General features: G+C 34.2%; 1 protein-coding gene across 1 annotated transcript; it reads right to left on the bottom strand.

The window, feature by feature from the left end:
• Window positions 1-8,169: 8,169 nt before the first annotated feature.
• Window positions 8,170-15,079, bottom strand: LOC140006289 (uncharacterized). The gene is made up of 3 exons (XM_072048124.1): window positions 14,632-15,079; window positions 8,999-9,268; window positions 8,170-8,869 (listed from the first exon to the last, which is right to left on the bottom strand). The coding sequence occupies exons 1-3, from the start codon at window positions 15,056-15,058 to the stop codon at window positions 8,382-8,384; spliced, it is 1,185 nt and encodes a 394-aa protein (XP_071904225.1). The 5' UTR covers window positions 15,059-15,079; the 3' UTR covers window positions 8,170-8,381.
• Between the last annotated feature and the right edge of the window lie 1,044 nt (window positions 15,080-16,123).

The raw sequence follows: 16,123 nt of genomic DNA on the forward strand, positions 1-16,123 counted from the left end.
AGTATCATGAAGCAAATGCAGGTTGACTAATTGACAACTGTGTCTAAACTAATGCAGATTCTTCCATGTAATGGCATCCTCATGGGAATGGTGTGTCCAAAATTAATTTTGATGAAATTTTGTTCAAAAATTTTGTGGGTAGGGGGGTGGGGGTGGTAAATATGGTGTTGGAGTCGGGTAGTAGGAATGTAAAGGGTTTTGTGGCCTCCATGTCTTTTCCAAGGTCTTGGCTTGGCTTCCACAAATATGGTTTCCTTATCCTTGGACATGAAAAAGTTTAAGAATATGCTTAGTATCATAGAAAGGTAAAGTTCCAAAACTTGGTCTTTGTTTTCGTTTCTCTTCATGTCCACCTTCGTCTTGATTTGTGATTTAAATCAAAAGAGTTATTCTTTGATTGATGGACTTTGGAGTGTTTTTTTTTTTTTTGGGTAAAATATAAAAAAGTCCCCTATGATAAATCTAATATATAGAAAAGTCACTCATGGTTTCAAAATATACAACATGACACCTCGTATTTTGAACTAAATTGTAAAGGTGACAGAATCCGTTAAACTTAACGAGAAATGGCTTATTGGAACCTAAAAAAAAAAATTTTATACCTAATTTTTAACAAATATACTTATTCTACCCCTTAACCCTCAATTCTCTCTATCTAGAGAATAAAACAAATGATTTTTTTGAGCTGTCTTTTGCTTAATTATATCAGGGCATTTTAGTCATTTTGTCCATTTCCGTTAAGTTTAACAGATTCCGTCACCTTTACAATTTAGTTCAAAGTACGGCGTGTCATGTTATATATTTTGAAACCACGAGAAGCTTTTCTGTGTATTAGATTTACCACATGGGTTTTTTTTTTTTACCCTTTTTTTTTGAGGGATTTGGAGTGCTTTCAAAAGCCTGTTGGCCCTCAATGTAAACATCAAAATTGATTCTAACCAGAAGCCTGTAACGAATTTAGGCTTTTCATGTCAATTTCCAATCGAGGTGTTAGTTACAAATGGATAACACTCCTCTTTTCCTTAACCCAATCCATTGATATTCAATTGATTTTGCGATATGTCACAATTAGCGATTATTTCTTTCCATTGTCATTCAATTAACCAAGTTCTGAACTTCTCCAACAAACCAACGAATTTTCATGAAAAATTGTCACAAAAGAGGAATAAATTAACCATAGAGCATCAAGCCTTGGGAAACAATAATTGATGCAAAAATATATAATACAAATTGGATTCCATCCATAGAAACATTTCTAGATGTATGTTTTTTGCATTATGTGCAAGTTATTGATGCTTTAATTTTTGGTGAAATGAATTTGCTCACCTTTCTCATCTTTGAACATTAAAGGCTGATTCAATGAAGGTATAAGTGTTCATTCAATTATTGCTGCAATAACTCAGCAATTTCTAGACAGTCGGCTTTTCTTCTTCTTTTGTTAGGTGACGTTGGTTGGCGATACTACCGATACTCCCAGAGCTAAAATCTTCTTGCCGGACCAATATTTATTCTTTTTTTTTTTTTTTGTCAACACAGGGGTGTCCGGGTCAAGACCCGAAGGCGGTCCGACTAATCCCCTGCGCCTGGAGTACAGCGCCACCCCAACCGCACCCAGGCGTTAGGTGAGGTTCGATCCCACGACCTTGCGAGTGGTTTTTCAGCCGCAGACCGGACCAATATTTATTCAAATACTAACATTATTCTCACTAGTCAACCTTATATATTCTCATTGATTTTGTTAGGCCTAGTTTTCTTCTCTCTAATTAGTTGAGAAGCTTGACTACTTCTTCAATCTCTTTAATTTATTTATCTATTGTTTTCATATCACATTGATTTGGTTTTGAGTTTTTTTATCATGTTTTTCCTTATATTGTAATTCTTTTAGTTTAATGTTTTATATTCAAACTTGATTACCAACCTTATTTTCCATTTGCACAATCTAGAAACAAATATATATTAACAAGAACATGAGATGATATATAGTATAGTTACAGTCTATTTATAGCATTAAGTAGGAGATAGGAACATGAAACAAAATACGCTCTTAACTAATTAAGGATTCCTGAAGTCAAGTTGATAACCTTTCATTCTGTGGAAACTCAGAAAAATGTTAATCTAATATTCTGGCCATAAATTAGACACAAAGAACATGCATTTAAGTATGGTTTAAATTTTATATACCTATTAAAATATTACAAGCTAAATTACTATTATGATCTTGTGTAAAAGTTTTCTAGTACTTAAGTCGATTTCCAATAGCTCATAGACATATTTTTTTTTATAATATCCTATTCATAAACAACTCCTATGCAAGTAACAAGTCTTCCTCATCATTTATAATTGAACCCTTACTCATCATTTATAATTGAACCCAAATTCATATTGATGCAAAACGTGAAAAAACTCAATACAGAGCCTATAATTTCACAGTGCTGCTTGAGTGAATAGCAAATATATATATATATATATATATATATATATATTGCTATAATTGCAACAAAAAGTACTCAAAAGATGAACACTTGAATCTCTCTAGAATTGCAACAAAACTGCATTGCAAATTTAATCAAAATTTATGGTCACTCTAGAAAATTGTAAGCAGAGACTATTTAATAAAACAAATAATGGAATTAAAAAAAAAGCCAAGAAAAACTTACTGATAGTGATGGAAAAATAACAAGAGCGAAATAGAGGAGTATTATGCAAAATATCTTGAACCACATGCTGCAAAAGTTTCAAGAAAATGAAAAGAAAGTATAAAATAGGAAAGATGGAGAGAGATTGGAAGACAGGATTGGAGGGGAAGTGAGAGAAGCAGACAAAACCATGTTATGTTAATGAGAAAGAGGAAGAAAAGGAGTAATTGATGGATAATAGGTCTAACAAAATCAATGAAAATATACGAGACTTACTAATGAGGGTAATGTTGGTATTTGGATAAATATTGGAGGTGGGCATGGGTCGGGTACCCGTCCCGAACGGCAAATGGCTGATCCGACCCTAATATATTGGATCACTATTTTTTTGATCCTAATCCGCTTTGCTTGTCCACAGGTACCCGAGGATCGCCCCTTTATAGAAACTGGTCATTATTCAGGAAAACTTGAAATACTAAAAGATTCATAGAGCACAGATAATATCTGCACAAATAGAACACATGCAACTAAGAACATGAGACCAATTGAAAGATATCCAATAATTCTTACATCAATGATAAACTATACGAAATTCCACAAATATAGTATACTAAGAAGCATAAAAACAAATGAAAATTAAACTAACCAATGGCTGACCCTCTTTGTAAATTGCAATTTCAAACCAAATGTTAGGATAATCTCTTGAAGATCTCACTGTGAACATATATATTTGTCTCCACAGACATTTATGTAACTACAGTCCAACCAGAGTAGTTTATATATTGATCACTTTAACTATCTGATTAAACCTAACTTCAATCCAATGCTGAAAGTACATGCAATACACAGCACATCACCGCTAACTACCGCTAGCGCCGCATGAATTTGTACTGGAAATGATGCTTGAAAATTTGAATGTTCAATATTGTTAGATTTCAACAAGAGAAAAAGACTACAAAATGAATCCCACATAACAATCTCCAATGCAAGTACGAGGGTATTAAAGACCAACAAGGGTAAGATAGTCAAAAATCAAACAAAATGAAGGGCAATATGAACAAAAGATAGTATACCAAACACTTAAACCTAGTAAACTAATCAGAAAAAAAACCCAACAAACTAAACCTTCAACCCAAAAATTTCAAAAACTCCACCTACTAATGGTGCCCATAGGGGACCATTAGCCCTATTCCTAACTCCCACTCGCCCTCTTTTTTTTTTTTTTTTTCCTTGACTTGGACCAATCATGTGGGAGGTAACTATACTTAAGCAATAGGCACTTTTGTCATTTCACTTTTTCCATCATTTGGATTTGGATCTTAAAAATAATAGAGGTAGTCAATAAAATTTGGCTAAACCATAAGGGCTAATTCATAATTTGAACAACTCTTCAAGTAATAAATGAACCATGATGACTATGTAATTACTAGGGTCAATCTAGTGGTTTTGAGAGGACTTTTAGAGTCTATCTATTGTGAGGTTCAGAAGTTGATGTGCACAATCAAGGGTGGAAGCGTATGAGAAGGGATTGAATGATTAAAAAAAAATCATTGGGTCATGTTGGGGTGTAGATTGGTGTATTTGTTACATAAGATATAGAAATAGTTTTCTTTCTTCTAAGGGTCATGATGAGACGTTTATTTACTTAATTATAGGATCAATATTTTGTCGCATCCAAACTGGGAGGAAACGGGAAAAGGGTTAAAAGTGATTAGGCCTATCATTGGGTCAGATCCAGGTCGGAATTGAATATTTTGAACCTAGTCCCTCTTAATTATACTTGTACTAGATTTGACCCAAGTACTCGACGGGTCTTGAACTTATTCTCTAGGATCCAGATCTGTTCAGGTTCAGATACAAGTCAAGTATTCCCGACAAAAAATATTAGGCAAAGAAATGAAGAAAATGTCTTTCTAAAAAAAACATTAATTACACACCACAAATCCCAATTAAACATCACAAATTACTTTAGATAATTATTCTAAGGCCTACAAATTACAACTCCTAGAAGATCCAAACAAATATTAAATACTCAAACATATGATCAAAACAATTACTTATTCAAACATGTTCGGTTCGAACCGGGTCAAAACTCAATATTCCGTAACCAATCCATTTTTAGATTAGTATAAACGGGTCTGGATCAAGTCCGAGTAAATAGAATTATAACTATATCTGTATCCAAAAATATTGAGCGAGTTCGAGTTGGTTCGTGATCAAAACCTGGTCCGTTGACAGTGCCTAAAGGTAACTAAGGGGAGTGCCAGTTGGGATCAAGGAGAGGGGAGAAGAAATGAGTGGCAAAGAATAGCAAACAGGGTGGCCAGTTTGAACTCTAGGCAGGGTCAAGGAGGGGAAAGGAAAGAAAGTGGCGGCAGACAATGGTTGGCCGGAATGGCGAGGAAGAGGAAGGGTGCCAATGCTTAAGAACTACTCAAAAAACTGAAAAAACACTCCAAAAAAAAACTATATAAAGTTATTTTTAGCTAATAAAGCCTGTGGTAAAATATTTTAGAAACACTTAATCCAAGCACAGCCTGAAATTTTACAATTCTCTACTGCACCCCATAATTTTCTTGAGTTTTGTTCATACTCTACATTGCGCCTTAGAGAACTAAATCCCTTTTTCCTTTAAACTAATCTCTTACATTTATTCTGTTAAATATTTATAACGTCACTACAAGAATAAGTAAAATCTGAATAAACTTTAACTTTAGTGAACTAAAAATTGTTAGACCTGATCAAATAACCATGTTGATTAAAGAAAAAGTGCTTTAGCTCGTTTAAACAATTCGGCTAGTAAAAATTTTATTTTTACACTCTGCCATTACCTAGTTATACCCATTAAGTGTTTGAAACTTCAACCATTTGGACGTATTTGACATGGACAAGTATTGTTGCATGGATCAAGGAACGGGTGACTGCAGCACAATAGAGTATAAATACTAATATAATAAATGTAAACAGTAATATGGTAAATGTAGACACTAATATATTAAGATTAAAAATTACAACAAATTTTTAGACTCAAATTTTAATGAGAGAGAAAATCTATTGTGCTTTTACCTATTTTTGTATTAATATTTACATCTATTATTTAATATCTACATTTATTTTTAGAGTAACTTTTATATACATTGTCAGGGCATGCACTATTACGGTTGAATAGATAACACAGGAAAATTTTTTACACATATATCGTATATTTAATGGTGATAGTGTATATACTCACAGTGTGTATAAAATTAATCCTTATTTTTATGGTGTCTACATTGCACTTTTCTGCCATTACTAATTTTTATAGTGTCTACATTCATTTTTGTACTGCATATGACAATAGAGACCCCTGATACCTATTGCATGATACAATAATCAATGGTTTCTATCATTATGGTTTACTAAGAACACAAAATAACTACACTAATTAAATAAAAGTAGGGCGGATTCACTATGAAAAATTCACAATTTCCGTTTACTTCCCACATGTAAATGAAATTTACTCTTTTGTTACGAGTTTACATCGAACCACTTCTTATGACAAAGATCCTCTGTCATAGGGAAACATAATATAGCAGCCTGTGGACTATTCTTAAGATGAAAACGACTGGCATGTAGTAATATAGTCCAAAGATTACTTGAGAGTGTTTGGATTGTGAAATTATCCCAAATATTATTTCGCTTGCATATAAACATATTTTCCAACCCACATTTTTATATTCTCAATCATCTTTTTATCTCACATACATCACATCATAAAAAGTGCTACAGTAATTATTCCAAATAATATTTCAAATAATACTCTATCCAACTAGGTAATTAACTATTCCACAGTCTTTGACGATCGACTTAAGAACTAAATATCTATTTTTGACACCCATGGAGAAAAAGAAACTTCTGTGCTGATCATCTAGCTAAAATGAGTCTCAACGTGCCAAACAGGTGTTCCAAACTTCAGGGGAACCACTAGCATCTCTTAAAGGATCAATTTTTTATGTACTATAGTGGAGTGAATTTTTTATACTAACAGTTTTAAATATATGCCATATGTATATTTTAGATTTCAAATTTGAATTCATATATGTAACGGAATCTAAATATATAAGTGTAAAAAAAAATTATACAATGATAGTATATAAAAAAGTTATCCTCTCTCAAATCTCTTCTTGTTTTAGATGTTATTTGTGTTGCAATACCTGGTTTCGTTCCAATGTAACAAGTCAGTCCATAGGATCAAAAAAGCAAAAAAGAAAGAGGAAATAACATCTATTTCTGAAAATAGCAAGCCAGTAATCATATGGAAATAGTATGAGTTATAAAATATATATTAGCCTGTAAAATAAGAAGATGTGTGAGGATCCATAAGGTCCCTATAAGCAAAGCATATTAATTCGATTGCGTAATCACAAACACAATTTCTAATCAACTTTTTTTATATTTTCAATCACTTTTTTATTTCATGTATATCATATTCCAAACAGTACTACAGTATTTATTTCAAATAATATTTGAAGTAATCTCCTATCCATACACACTCAATTAATTCTTTGAAAAAATTTCAAGAAAAAAATTGCTGCTTTTGACTCCCATGAATTATTCTTCGAAATAATTAATATAGTTAAGACTGGGACAGCTTTCCATATTAAATGGGTTCAAAAGTATCTAATATATCTTTTCTTTGAATAATTTGTAAACTCAGATTTGCCCAATGTATGGCAAATACAGGTTGCTTTTGAATAATTTGTAAACTCAGAGTTGCTTTTGAATAATTAATTTGTACTCCGCAACTAAGGTTGTCACCAACAAAGGATTCTTGCACTTCTTGATGCCTTTGACGTCCCAAAAATTAAATAGAGTGATAATTGGGAAAAATTTTATCTTCTTCAAAAGCAACTTTATCTTATCTTTTTGATGTGCAAAAAGCAGCATTCATTTTGCTTGCAGCAAAATGTAAGAACGATTTGCTTAACTCCGCCACTGGACCTAGGTGCCCGCAAGCTGAGCCGAGAGAGCACCTGACTGCCAAAATCAGAAAACGAGTAGCCTCTGCTGTCCATCCGACGAATTTTCAGCCATTTCTTGAACAGAGCGTTTATCTCATACAGGGTTGTGACCATCCAACCGCTCCAGACCATGAGTAGGATGACTAGAATATCACTTGTATTACCCAATTGCCGCCCTCTTGCTCCTTTTGGTGCTACTGTAACAAGTGCTATAGCATAAGTTATGGCTATGGCTGCAATGGCTAGCCACATGACGAAGGCCAACAGCGGCATCAAGTACTTGCTGGAGATGCTCGACCCACGAATGAGCAAAATAATTGTGCTCAGAGATGAAACAAATGCTATTGTGTTTGCCCGAATCAGAAGCCAGTAATATTTTGGATGCTTTTGTGCCATGACAGCTTCTCCTATTGTGTGTGGATTTGGTCCTACTAACAGACCTCCTGGAGGGCTTATCCCAGCTTGAAAAGCCATTTTCCAGTGGACTTTCATAGTTCAATCTGCATGGAATAATTAAATCTTATATAGATACGGAAGAAAATGGCATTGCATTGCTTTAGTTGTAGTAATGATATTACAATTAATCACGAGAACATATTCATTTTACTGGTATACTTTTTGCAGCTTAAGCAGAAAACAAAGAAAAGAAAAAAGGACAAAAAAGTAGCACTCATTTAAGTTTTGACAGCAAAATGTGGGTTGAAACTTTGAATCTGCATGGAGGGGTTTATAAGCAGCAGCATCTCTACTGTCCACCACCTTCTCCACCGCTGCCGGAACCACTACCAACACCAACGCCCTTGCCAGCACCAGCACCAGCCCCTACGCCAATGCCTACTCCAACCCCAACACCAATTCCACCTCCATGGCCACCTCCTAAACCACCACCTGCACCGCCTCCAGCTCCACCTCCTACACCTCCACCAGCTCCAAAACCACCACCATGGCCTGATCCTCCCCCTACTCCTCCACCACCACCACCTCCAAATCCTCCACCACCTCCAACTCCTCCACCTGCCCCACCCCCTACACCTCCTCCTGCACCGAATCCACCACCGTGGCCAGAACCACCTCCAATGCCGCCACCACCTCCACCTCCACCTCCTCCGCCGCCACCCCCTCCACCTGCTCCTCCTCCAATGCCACCCCCTACTCCACCTCCTGCTCCAAACCCTCCTCCATGCCCAGAGCCACCACCAATGCCACCTCCTCCTCCTCCACCGCCACCACCTCCTCCTCCAGCACCTCCACCAATTCCTCCAGCACCACCACCTACACCTCCACCAGCTCCAAACCCACCTCCATGACCTGAACCACCTCCAAGGCCACCGCCTCCACCACTACCTCCTCCTCCTCCTCCACCAGCACCACCACCAAGTCCTCCACCACCACCTACACCACCTCCAGCTCCAAATCCACCACCATGACCTGACCCTCCTCCAACACCACCACCTCCACCTCCTCCAAACCCTCCTCCTCCACCTACACCGCCTCCCGCACCTCCTCCAACACCACCTCCTGCTCCAAACCCTCCACCTTTACCTGCACCACCCCCAACTCCACCGCCAAAACCGCCACCTCCACCTACTCCACCTCCACCACCAAGACCTCCTCCAGCACCTCCACCAAAACCTCCACCACGTCCACGTCCACCTCCAAATCCAGGACCTCTTCCTCCTGGTCTTCCAAATCCACCACGTCCACCACCAAAACAACCTCTCCTTCCAAATCCACAATCATTACCTCCCCACCTCTCTTTTTCTATCTTGCTATCTCCAAAAGCAACTACACTCAATTCTAACACCACACTCAAGATAAGAAGAAGCACGCAAAACCATTTTTGAGAAGAACCCATAATGCTTACAAGAATTCAAACTTGCTTTGCTCTACTGGCCTTTAGACATGGGTATATATAGAGGCTTAATTCCTTAAAGATACTACCAAAAGTAGTAAGTTGGCAATAGGGTTTTCAACTCTCACTACGTAATTAATGCATGCTCTGTTGCATGGCTTGTACGACGCGTTCGAGTTGTTGGGGAGATAAGAGAAATTGAGGCGGGAACATTAAATGAAGATATATTCAAAGTCAAATCCCATAGGTCGCTTGTGCTTGTTTTCAATTCCACCGACAAGGATTTACTAAGGTGGCGTTTGGTTCGCAAATCGGAATCGGAATCGGATTCGGAATCGAATATCTTGGGTTTGGAATGAGATCATTCATTTCAATACATTTGTTTGGTTCAAATACCAGAAATGTATATCATTACTATAGTTGATGTTTGGTTCGTCGACTCTTTTAGAATGGAATATAATAAATATATCATAAACTAAATCGTAAATGATAGTTATTGGCTCTTTGTAAATGGGATATAAGAAATTTTCACTAATTAAATATATTAGTATAAATGTATTAGTAAATTTAGTCTAACTGATTAATAATTTCTATTAGTAAACATGTATAATTATTAGTATAATTGATAATATTAATTATATTACATAAATTAATATACATTATAAAATACATATAACTAATAATATTATTATTATTATAAGTTTGTAACTAATTAAATTAAATGTTATATATATAATTAAATATAAATATACAAATGTTATAATATAAATATATAATTATAATTATATAATATATACAAATATTAATTATACAAATATTAATTATAAATATAATATATATACATATTAAATATAGTTATTATTATATATTATTATATTTAAAATAATAATAATAATAATTATTATTATATAACTTATTAATATTGCATACATGTATATATTATAATTATATGCACATATAATATACATTTATAAATATACATATATATTATAAATATATTATTATATAATATTAATAAATTTATAATATGTATATTATATAAATATAATTGTATTTAACTAAATAATTATAATATATAATTATATAATATAATAATATCATTATTATAAGTTTGTAACTAATTAAATTAAATATTATATATAATTAATTATAATTATACAAATGTTATAATATAAATATATAATTATAATTATATAATATATAAATATTAATTGTACTAATATTTTAAATAAATATAATGCATATTAATTAGATATAGTTATTATTATATATTATTATATTTAAAATAATAAATATAAATATAATTATATAATTTATTAATATTATATACATGTATTTATTATAATTATATGCACATATAATATACATTTATAAATAAACATATATATTATAAATATATTATGGTATAATATTAATAAATTTATAATATATATTATATAAATATAATTATATTTAACTAAATAATTATAATATATATTTATATAATATACTAATATTATAATAAAATATATAATTATAATAAAATTTTATAATTATAATATATTATAATATATGTATATGTTATAATATAAATATATAATATATAATATATATAAATATTAATTATACTAAATATTATGTAATTATAAGATTTTGGAATCACACTTGGGTTTTGGACAAAACCCACCATTTTACTAAGGAATGAAGGGATGCCAAATTTTTAGAAATCATTCCAAAATTTCAATTCTCATACCAGTGAACCAAACACCAATTATGTAGTTTATTCCATTACTTCATTCTGATACCCTTTTATCAAATGCCCCCTAAGTTATTGTACTCCAAATTGACACGCTATGATTAATGCATATGGAAACTATGGTCACAATCGGCCATAAATTTCTTCTTATATCCACGTTCTTGAAGTAAATGGCCTTCCCCTTCAAACCTTTCTATTTTTTTTTGCAAGTGTATTATTATTATTAGTTTGTATCAGTGGTGGAGCCAGAAAAAGTTTGGGCAAAAGTAACACTAAAATTTTTTTCCTACTCTTTTGTTAGTTTTTTAAGTAAAAATATTCACCAATAAGTTAAAATGAAAAAAAAATTTTGAACTTATTTCAAATGAAATTTTGTGATCCACATATTCTTTTAGAATATTAGTTCATGAACCAATTTAAAAGATCATGTAATTCTTTCATTTATTTCATAAAAAAACTTTAGAGGCACATTTAAGATAATATCAAAATTTTATGCATATTGTAGGAATTTAAGGAGGAGCAGTGGGGGCCCGTGCCCCCACCTTAAATCCGCCAGTGGTTTGTATCCTATTAAGTGAAACTGGGTATATCTCGGATGATGGGCTTAATAATTGTGAGAGCAATTGCTGAGGGCAATTAATGATAAAAATTCCAGTATTTTGATATTGAATGGTAAAATTGGAATTTGAAGAAAATTTGATTATGTAGTAGTTCAATAAATGGATAACTTAAAATACATTTACTAGAGGAAAGGGTACACAGGAAAAGAAAAATAATAATAATCTATGGTAGTCATTTGAAGTTATGTTAAGTTCATCAATAGAGCGTGTTTTGTTGGAAAGTATTGGTTATTTGCTGCTATTAGTAAGTTTTATTAGGCTTCAAGTGTAAGCGCGCGTGTTTCTGTGTGTGTGTGTGTGTTTTTTTTTTTCTTTTTGGAGAGGTTAGTATCTTTTTACCCTTGTTTTGAGGGTCAAAGAGGAATACTTAAAGTTGCAAAAAATGTTCAAACCTCTAAAAACTATGTGTAGAAATAGATTTTCTAAAAACTATGTGTAGAGATAGATTTTCTAAAAACTATGTGCAGAGATAGATTTTTTTTTTTACAATTTTAATATCTGCATTTATTATTTTAATATTACTATTTTATAATCTCTATTGCCTTGTGCAATTTACATTTGGCACTAACAATTGTTGAGGTCAAATATTAAAACAAGAGTAAATTTTATATACACTGACAGTGTATACACTATCACCATTAGATTCCATGATATGCGTCCAAAAAGTTGAATTTCAAATTTAAATTTGCATAATTGTCATTCATCTAACGCTGACAGTATATACACTGTCAGTGTAGGAAAGATTAATCCTTAAAACAATACCAGGCCAATTATTAGGATGGAAGGACTACCGTCAATAAAAAAAAATGTAGCCATTATACTGTCAATAAAAAAAAATTTAGCCATTGTCAAATACTGTTGAATAATCGGACTTTAACTCATTGGTCAAGTTTAAATTTCTTTGACATAAATATCCATTAATGTACGTTTGACAAGATCAAATTTCAATGTCAACGACCACGGAAAATCTCCATACTGGCGATCTGATCGGCGTTATGGGAAAAAAAGCGGCGGATCAACTGTTCACATGGTTGTATACAGTCAGGGTGGTCAACCGTTGACGCCTTATCCTGGTGCATTTGCGCTTTTTAATTGAAAATAATACTAACAAATAATGCTAATTAGTTTATACCAATTTAGGAATAACTAAGATGCATTATTACCTTTTCACAAAAGAAAAAGAAAAAGCCTAAGACGCATCACCCAGTTAGTTTTTATATGAGTGCATCTGTATTTACTTTGAAGTATATGGTTTTTGAAAGTATTCTTTTTCAAGCTCAAGACTCATGGTTTTTTTTTTTGCATGAGAAAAGAGAAATAAAGGTTTGGTATTACTCGGGCAAGTCAGTTTGATTTCCTTGACTGTGAGATTACGTCTCCTTTTTTGACTTAATTTTTCCTACCATTATCTTCCAACCATGTTCTGAAATAGTCTGTTTTATGTTCCAATGTCCGCCGTTGGTATCTATATTTAGCCATGAAGGTAGAACCCATAAGAACTTCACTGATGAAGGTAAATATTAGGACGATTCTGGTAGCTTAAATGCCTTTAGGGTGCAACAAGATTTGAGGGGAAAGATAATTGGATTTAAGCTATGACAAGAATTGTGAGATTGTTTGTAGTATTGCTACGGCAAAAATGGCCCCTGGATTTGGATTAAAATGATGTAGAATAACTATCGACATAATTAGACCAAATTTCTGAAAGTTAATATTTTCTATTCTGATTTTGAAGTTTTTATTCTAATCTAATTTCTGGTAATTTAACTATTTAGGAAATTAAGCGGTTATTTGGTAGTTTATTTCCTGCTTGTTTCTTGTTTTCAAATTTTTGTTATTGTATTTAGTTGCAAAGAGTGTGAGGCAAAAGAGAGACTAGTGAATGCTACACGAGGTCCTCGGTTCGACTCTCGTTGTGAGCGCCAAGTTCAACAGTTCGGGCCAGGCCTTACTCCTGAGCAAGAGTCAGACTCTGCGGGCGCAATCCGGGCCGAATTCGGATTAGTTGGAGCAGTGGCTCCGGATACCGGGTGGTTTGACCAAAAAAAAAAAAAAAGAGTCTAGGGAAAGTTTGCGTATTGTAAAGGCAATTTTGTTTAGATTATAAAAGTTAGATCAATACGTACTTTTATGTACTAAACCTATTCTACCTTTTCTTCTTTTGTAAAACGAAGGCCACTGTCTAGAAGGAAATTTAGCACTTGGACAGAAGCTCCCAGATTCTCATCAAAACCGAAGGAAACAGCAGACGGCAGAGACAAAATCAGAATGAAATCAGTTAACCAAAAGATTGGAATCAATTAATAAGCCTGTTTTGGTATAATTTTGAAGAGCCAAACGAGGTCCAAATGTTTCAGTAAATTCGTATCATTTTGGTTCTTCAGCAAAATTTACACATAATAAAAAGTTTCCTTTTGGAAGTAAAATATGCTAGATACCAAATTTACACAATATTTGTCAAATTAGATTCACGGAAATCAGTGAGCTGAGCATCGGGTTTCATAGGTCTCGTCACACGAGTGCATAAAATGACGGATGATCTTGCACAAAAAGGGAACAAGGAAATCTGGAAGTGTTTAATTAATAGGGCATGAAAATCGTGCATTAGTTATTTATTTAATAGGACATACGTACTTTTTTCCCCCAAGATTTCCATATTATTTATGAAAATTAACGAGCTCCGCCCCACCATTTATAGGCCAGGGAGGTAATATTTAGACATGGGATTCAAGAAAACAAAGTACAACAGTTGAACTAGTCTTGCATGGACATAATTAAAGTCCACCACCACCACCTCCTCCGAATCCTCCACCGCCTCCAACGCCTCCACCTGCTCCAACTCCACCACCAAATCCACCACCTTGTCCAAAACCTCCTCCGAGGCCTCCTCCTCCACCTCCACCTCCACCTCCACCACCACCACATCCAACGCCACCACCTGCTCCAAAACCTTCTCCTCCACCAACTCCGCCACTTGCACCTGCGCCGACACCGCCTCCAGCTCCAAACCCACTGCCACCACCAACTCCTCCGACTCCAAATAACCCTCGTCCTTCCCTTCCCCTACCACTACAACCCCTCCTACCAATTCCACAACCATCTTCCTTCAATTCTTTGTTAAGCTTGCCATCACCAAGAGTTGTTACACTCAACTCTAACACAATGCTCAAGAGAAGAAGAAACACAAAGACACATTTTTTCGAAGAAGAACCCATATTGCTAACAAGGTTCACACTTCGCAGTTCAATTTGGTGTGCTCTATTGCACCCCAAGATTTGGCATTTATATAGGCTTCATGTGACAGCCCCACCTCCCCCTAAGGCAAACCAAAGGGTTCGGCGGACCGCCTGCCCAGCTCTCGTCGGGACTTACTCACTCACTACATTCCTCAATAAAATATAAGGCACAACTCAAATAATACATCAAATTCTCCAAAAATTACATATCATAAGCGAAGCGAAAACTAATTCTAAACGTGGAACGTATATATACAACCAATTCAATTCCAAATATTTATACAGGCCCACAATTACACAAGGTGAATCATCACATCCAATAACCTATGGTACAATCTCAATAATAAACAAAATAATATTTTTCCCCAAGTTCCACGAATATATAAACCACAAGTGAATCAAAAGCGAAATATACATGAAATAATCTTCCAGATACGTTAACTTATTACACGTGCTTCCTTTGCCTCGATCCCTATGGAGAGAAGAAAACATTTGGAGGTGAGCTAGAAACTCAGCGAGTGTCCAGTAAAATCAATAATTAAGTATATTTCACAATAAAGCATTTAGATGATGTCATGATGCAGTAATCAAATGTACATTTATTGCTCGTGTGAGCCGGTGAAGTTCTTGTACTTAAATATCCAACGCTCATTTAGATCAGGTAACAGATAAACAGAAATAAGGAGCCATCGTGCTCCAAAGAATGTGTAAACCGTAGTGGAGACGTTGGTTCTAAACACAAGATTTTTTCAAAAACTCATTGGAGCCAAATTATGTCATAGCACACACACATACACAAATGATATGCAATCAAACAACCAATGCAAGCAATTGAGGAACCAGTGCAAGAATTAGCAAGAATTAGTTCAAAAGTAACTTTGGAAGTAGTTGAGGGATCACTCACCAACCACGGCTCAGGAACCATCCATCATATATCGTTGCCTTGCTCAAGTCCAAACCCTTCAACTCAAACTCAAAGCAATCAAATGCTTTCAAAGATCGGACAGCATATACCCTTAATTTCCTTACTTTTCCATCCTACAA

This window comes from Coffea arabica, chromosome 5e, assembly GCF_036785885.1.
Source record: "Coffea arabica cultivar ET-39 chromosome 5e, Coffea Arabica ET-39 HiFi, whole genome shotgun sequence".
Taxonomy (NCBI): domain Eukaryota; kingdom Viridiplantae; phylum Streptophyta; class Magnoliopsida; order Gentianales; family Rubiaceae; genus Coffea; species Coffea arabica.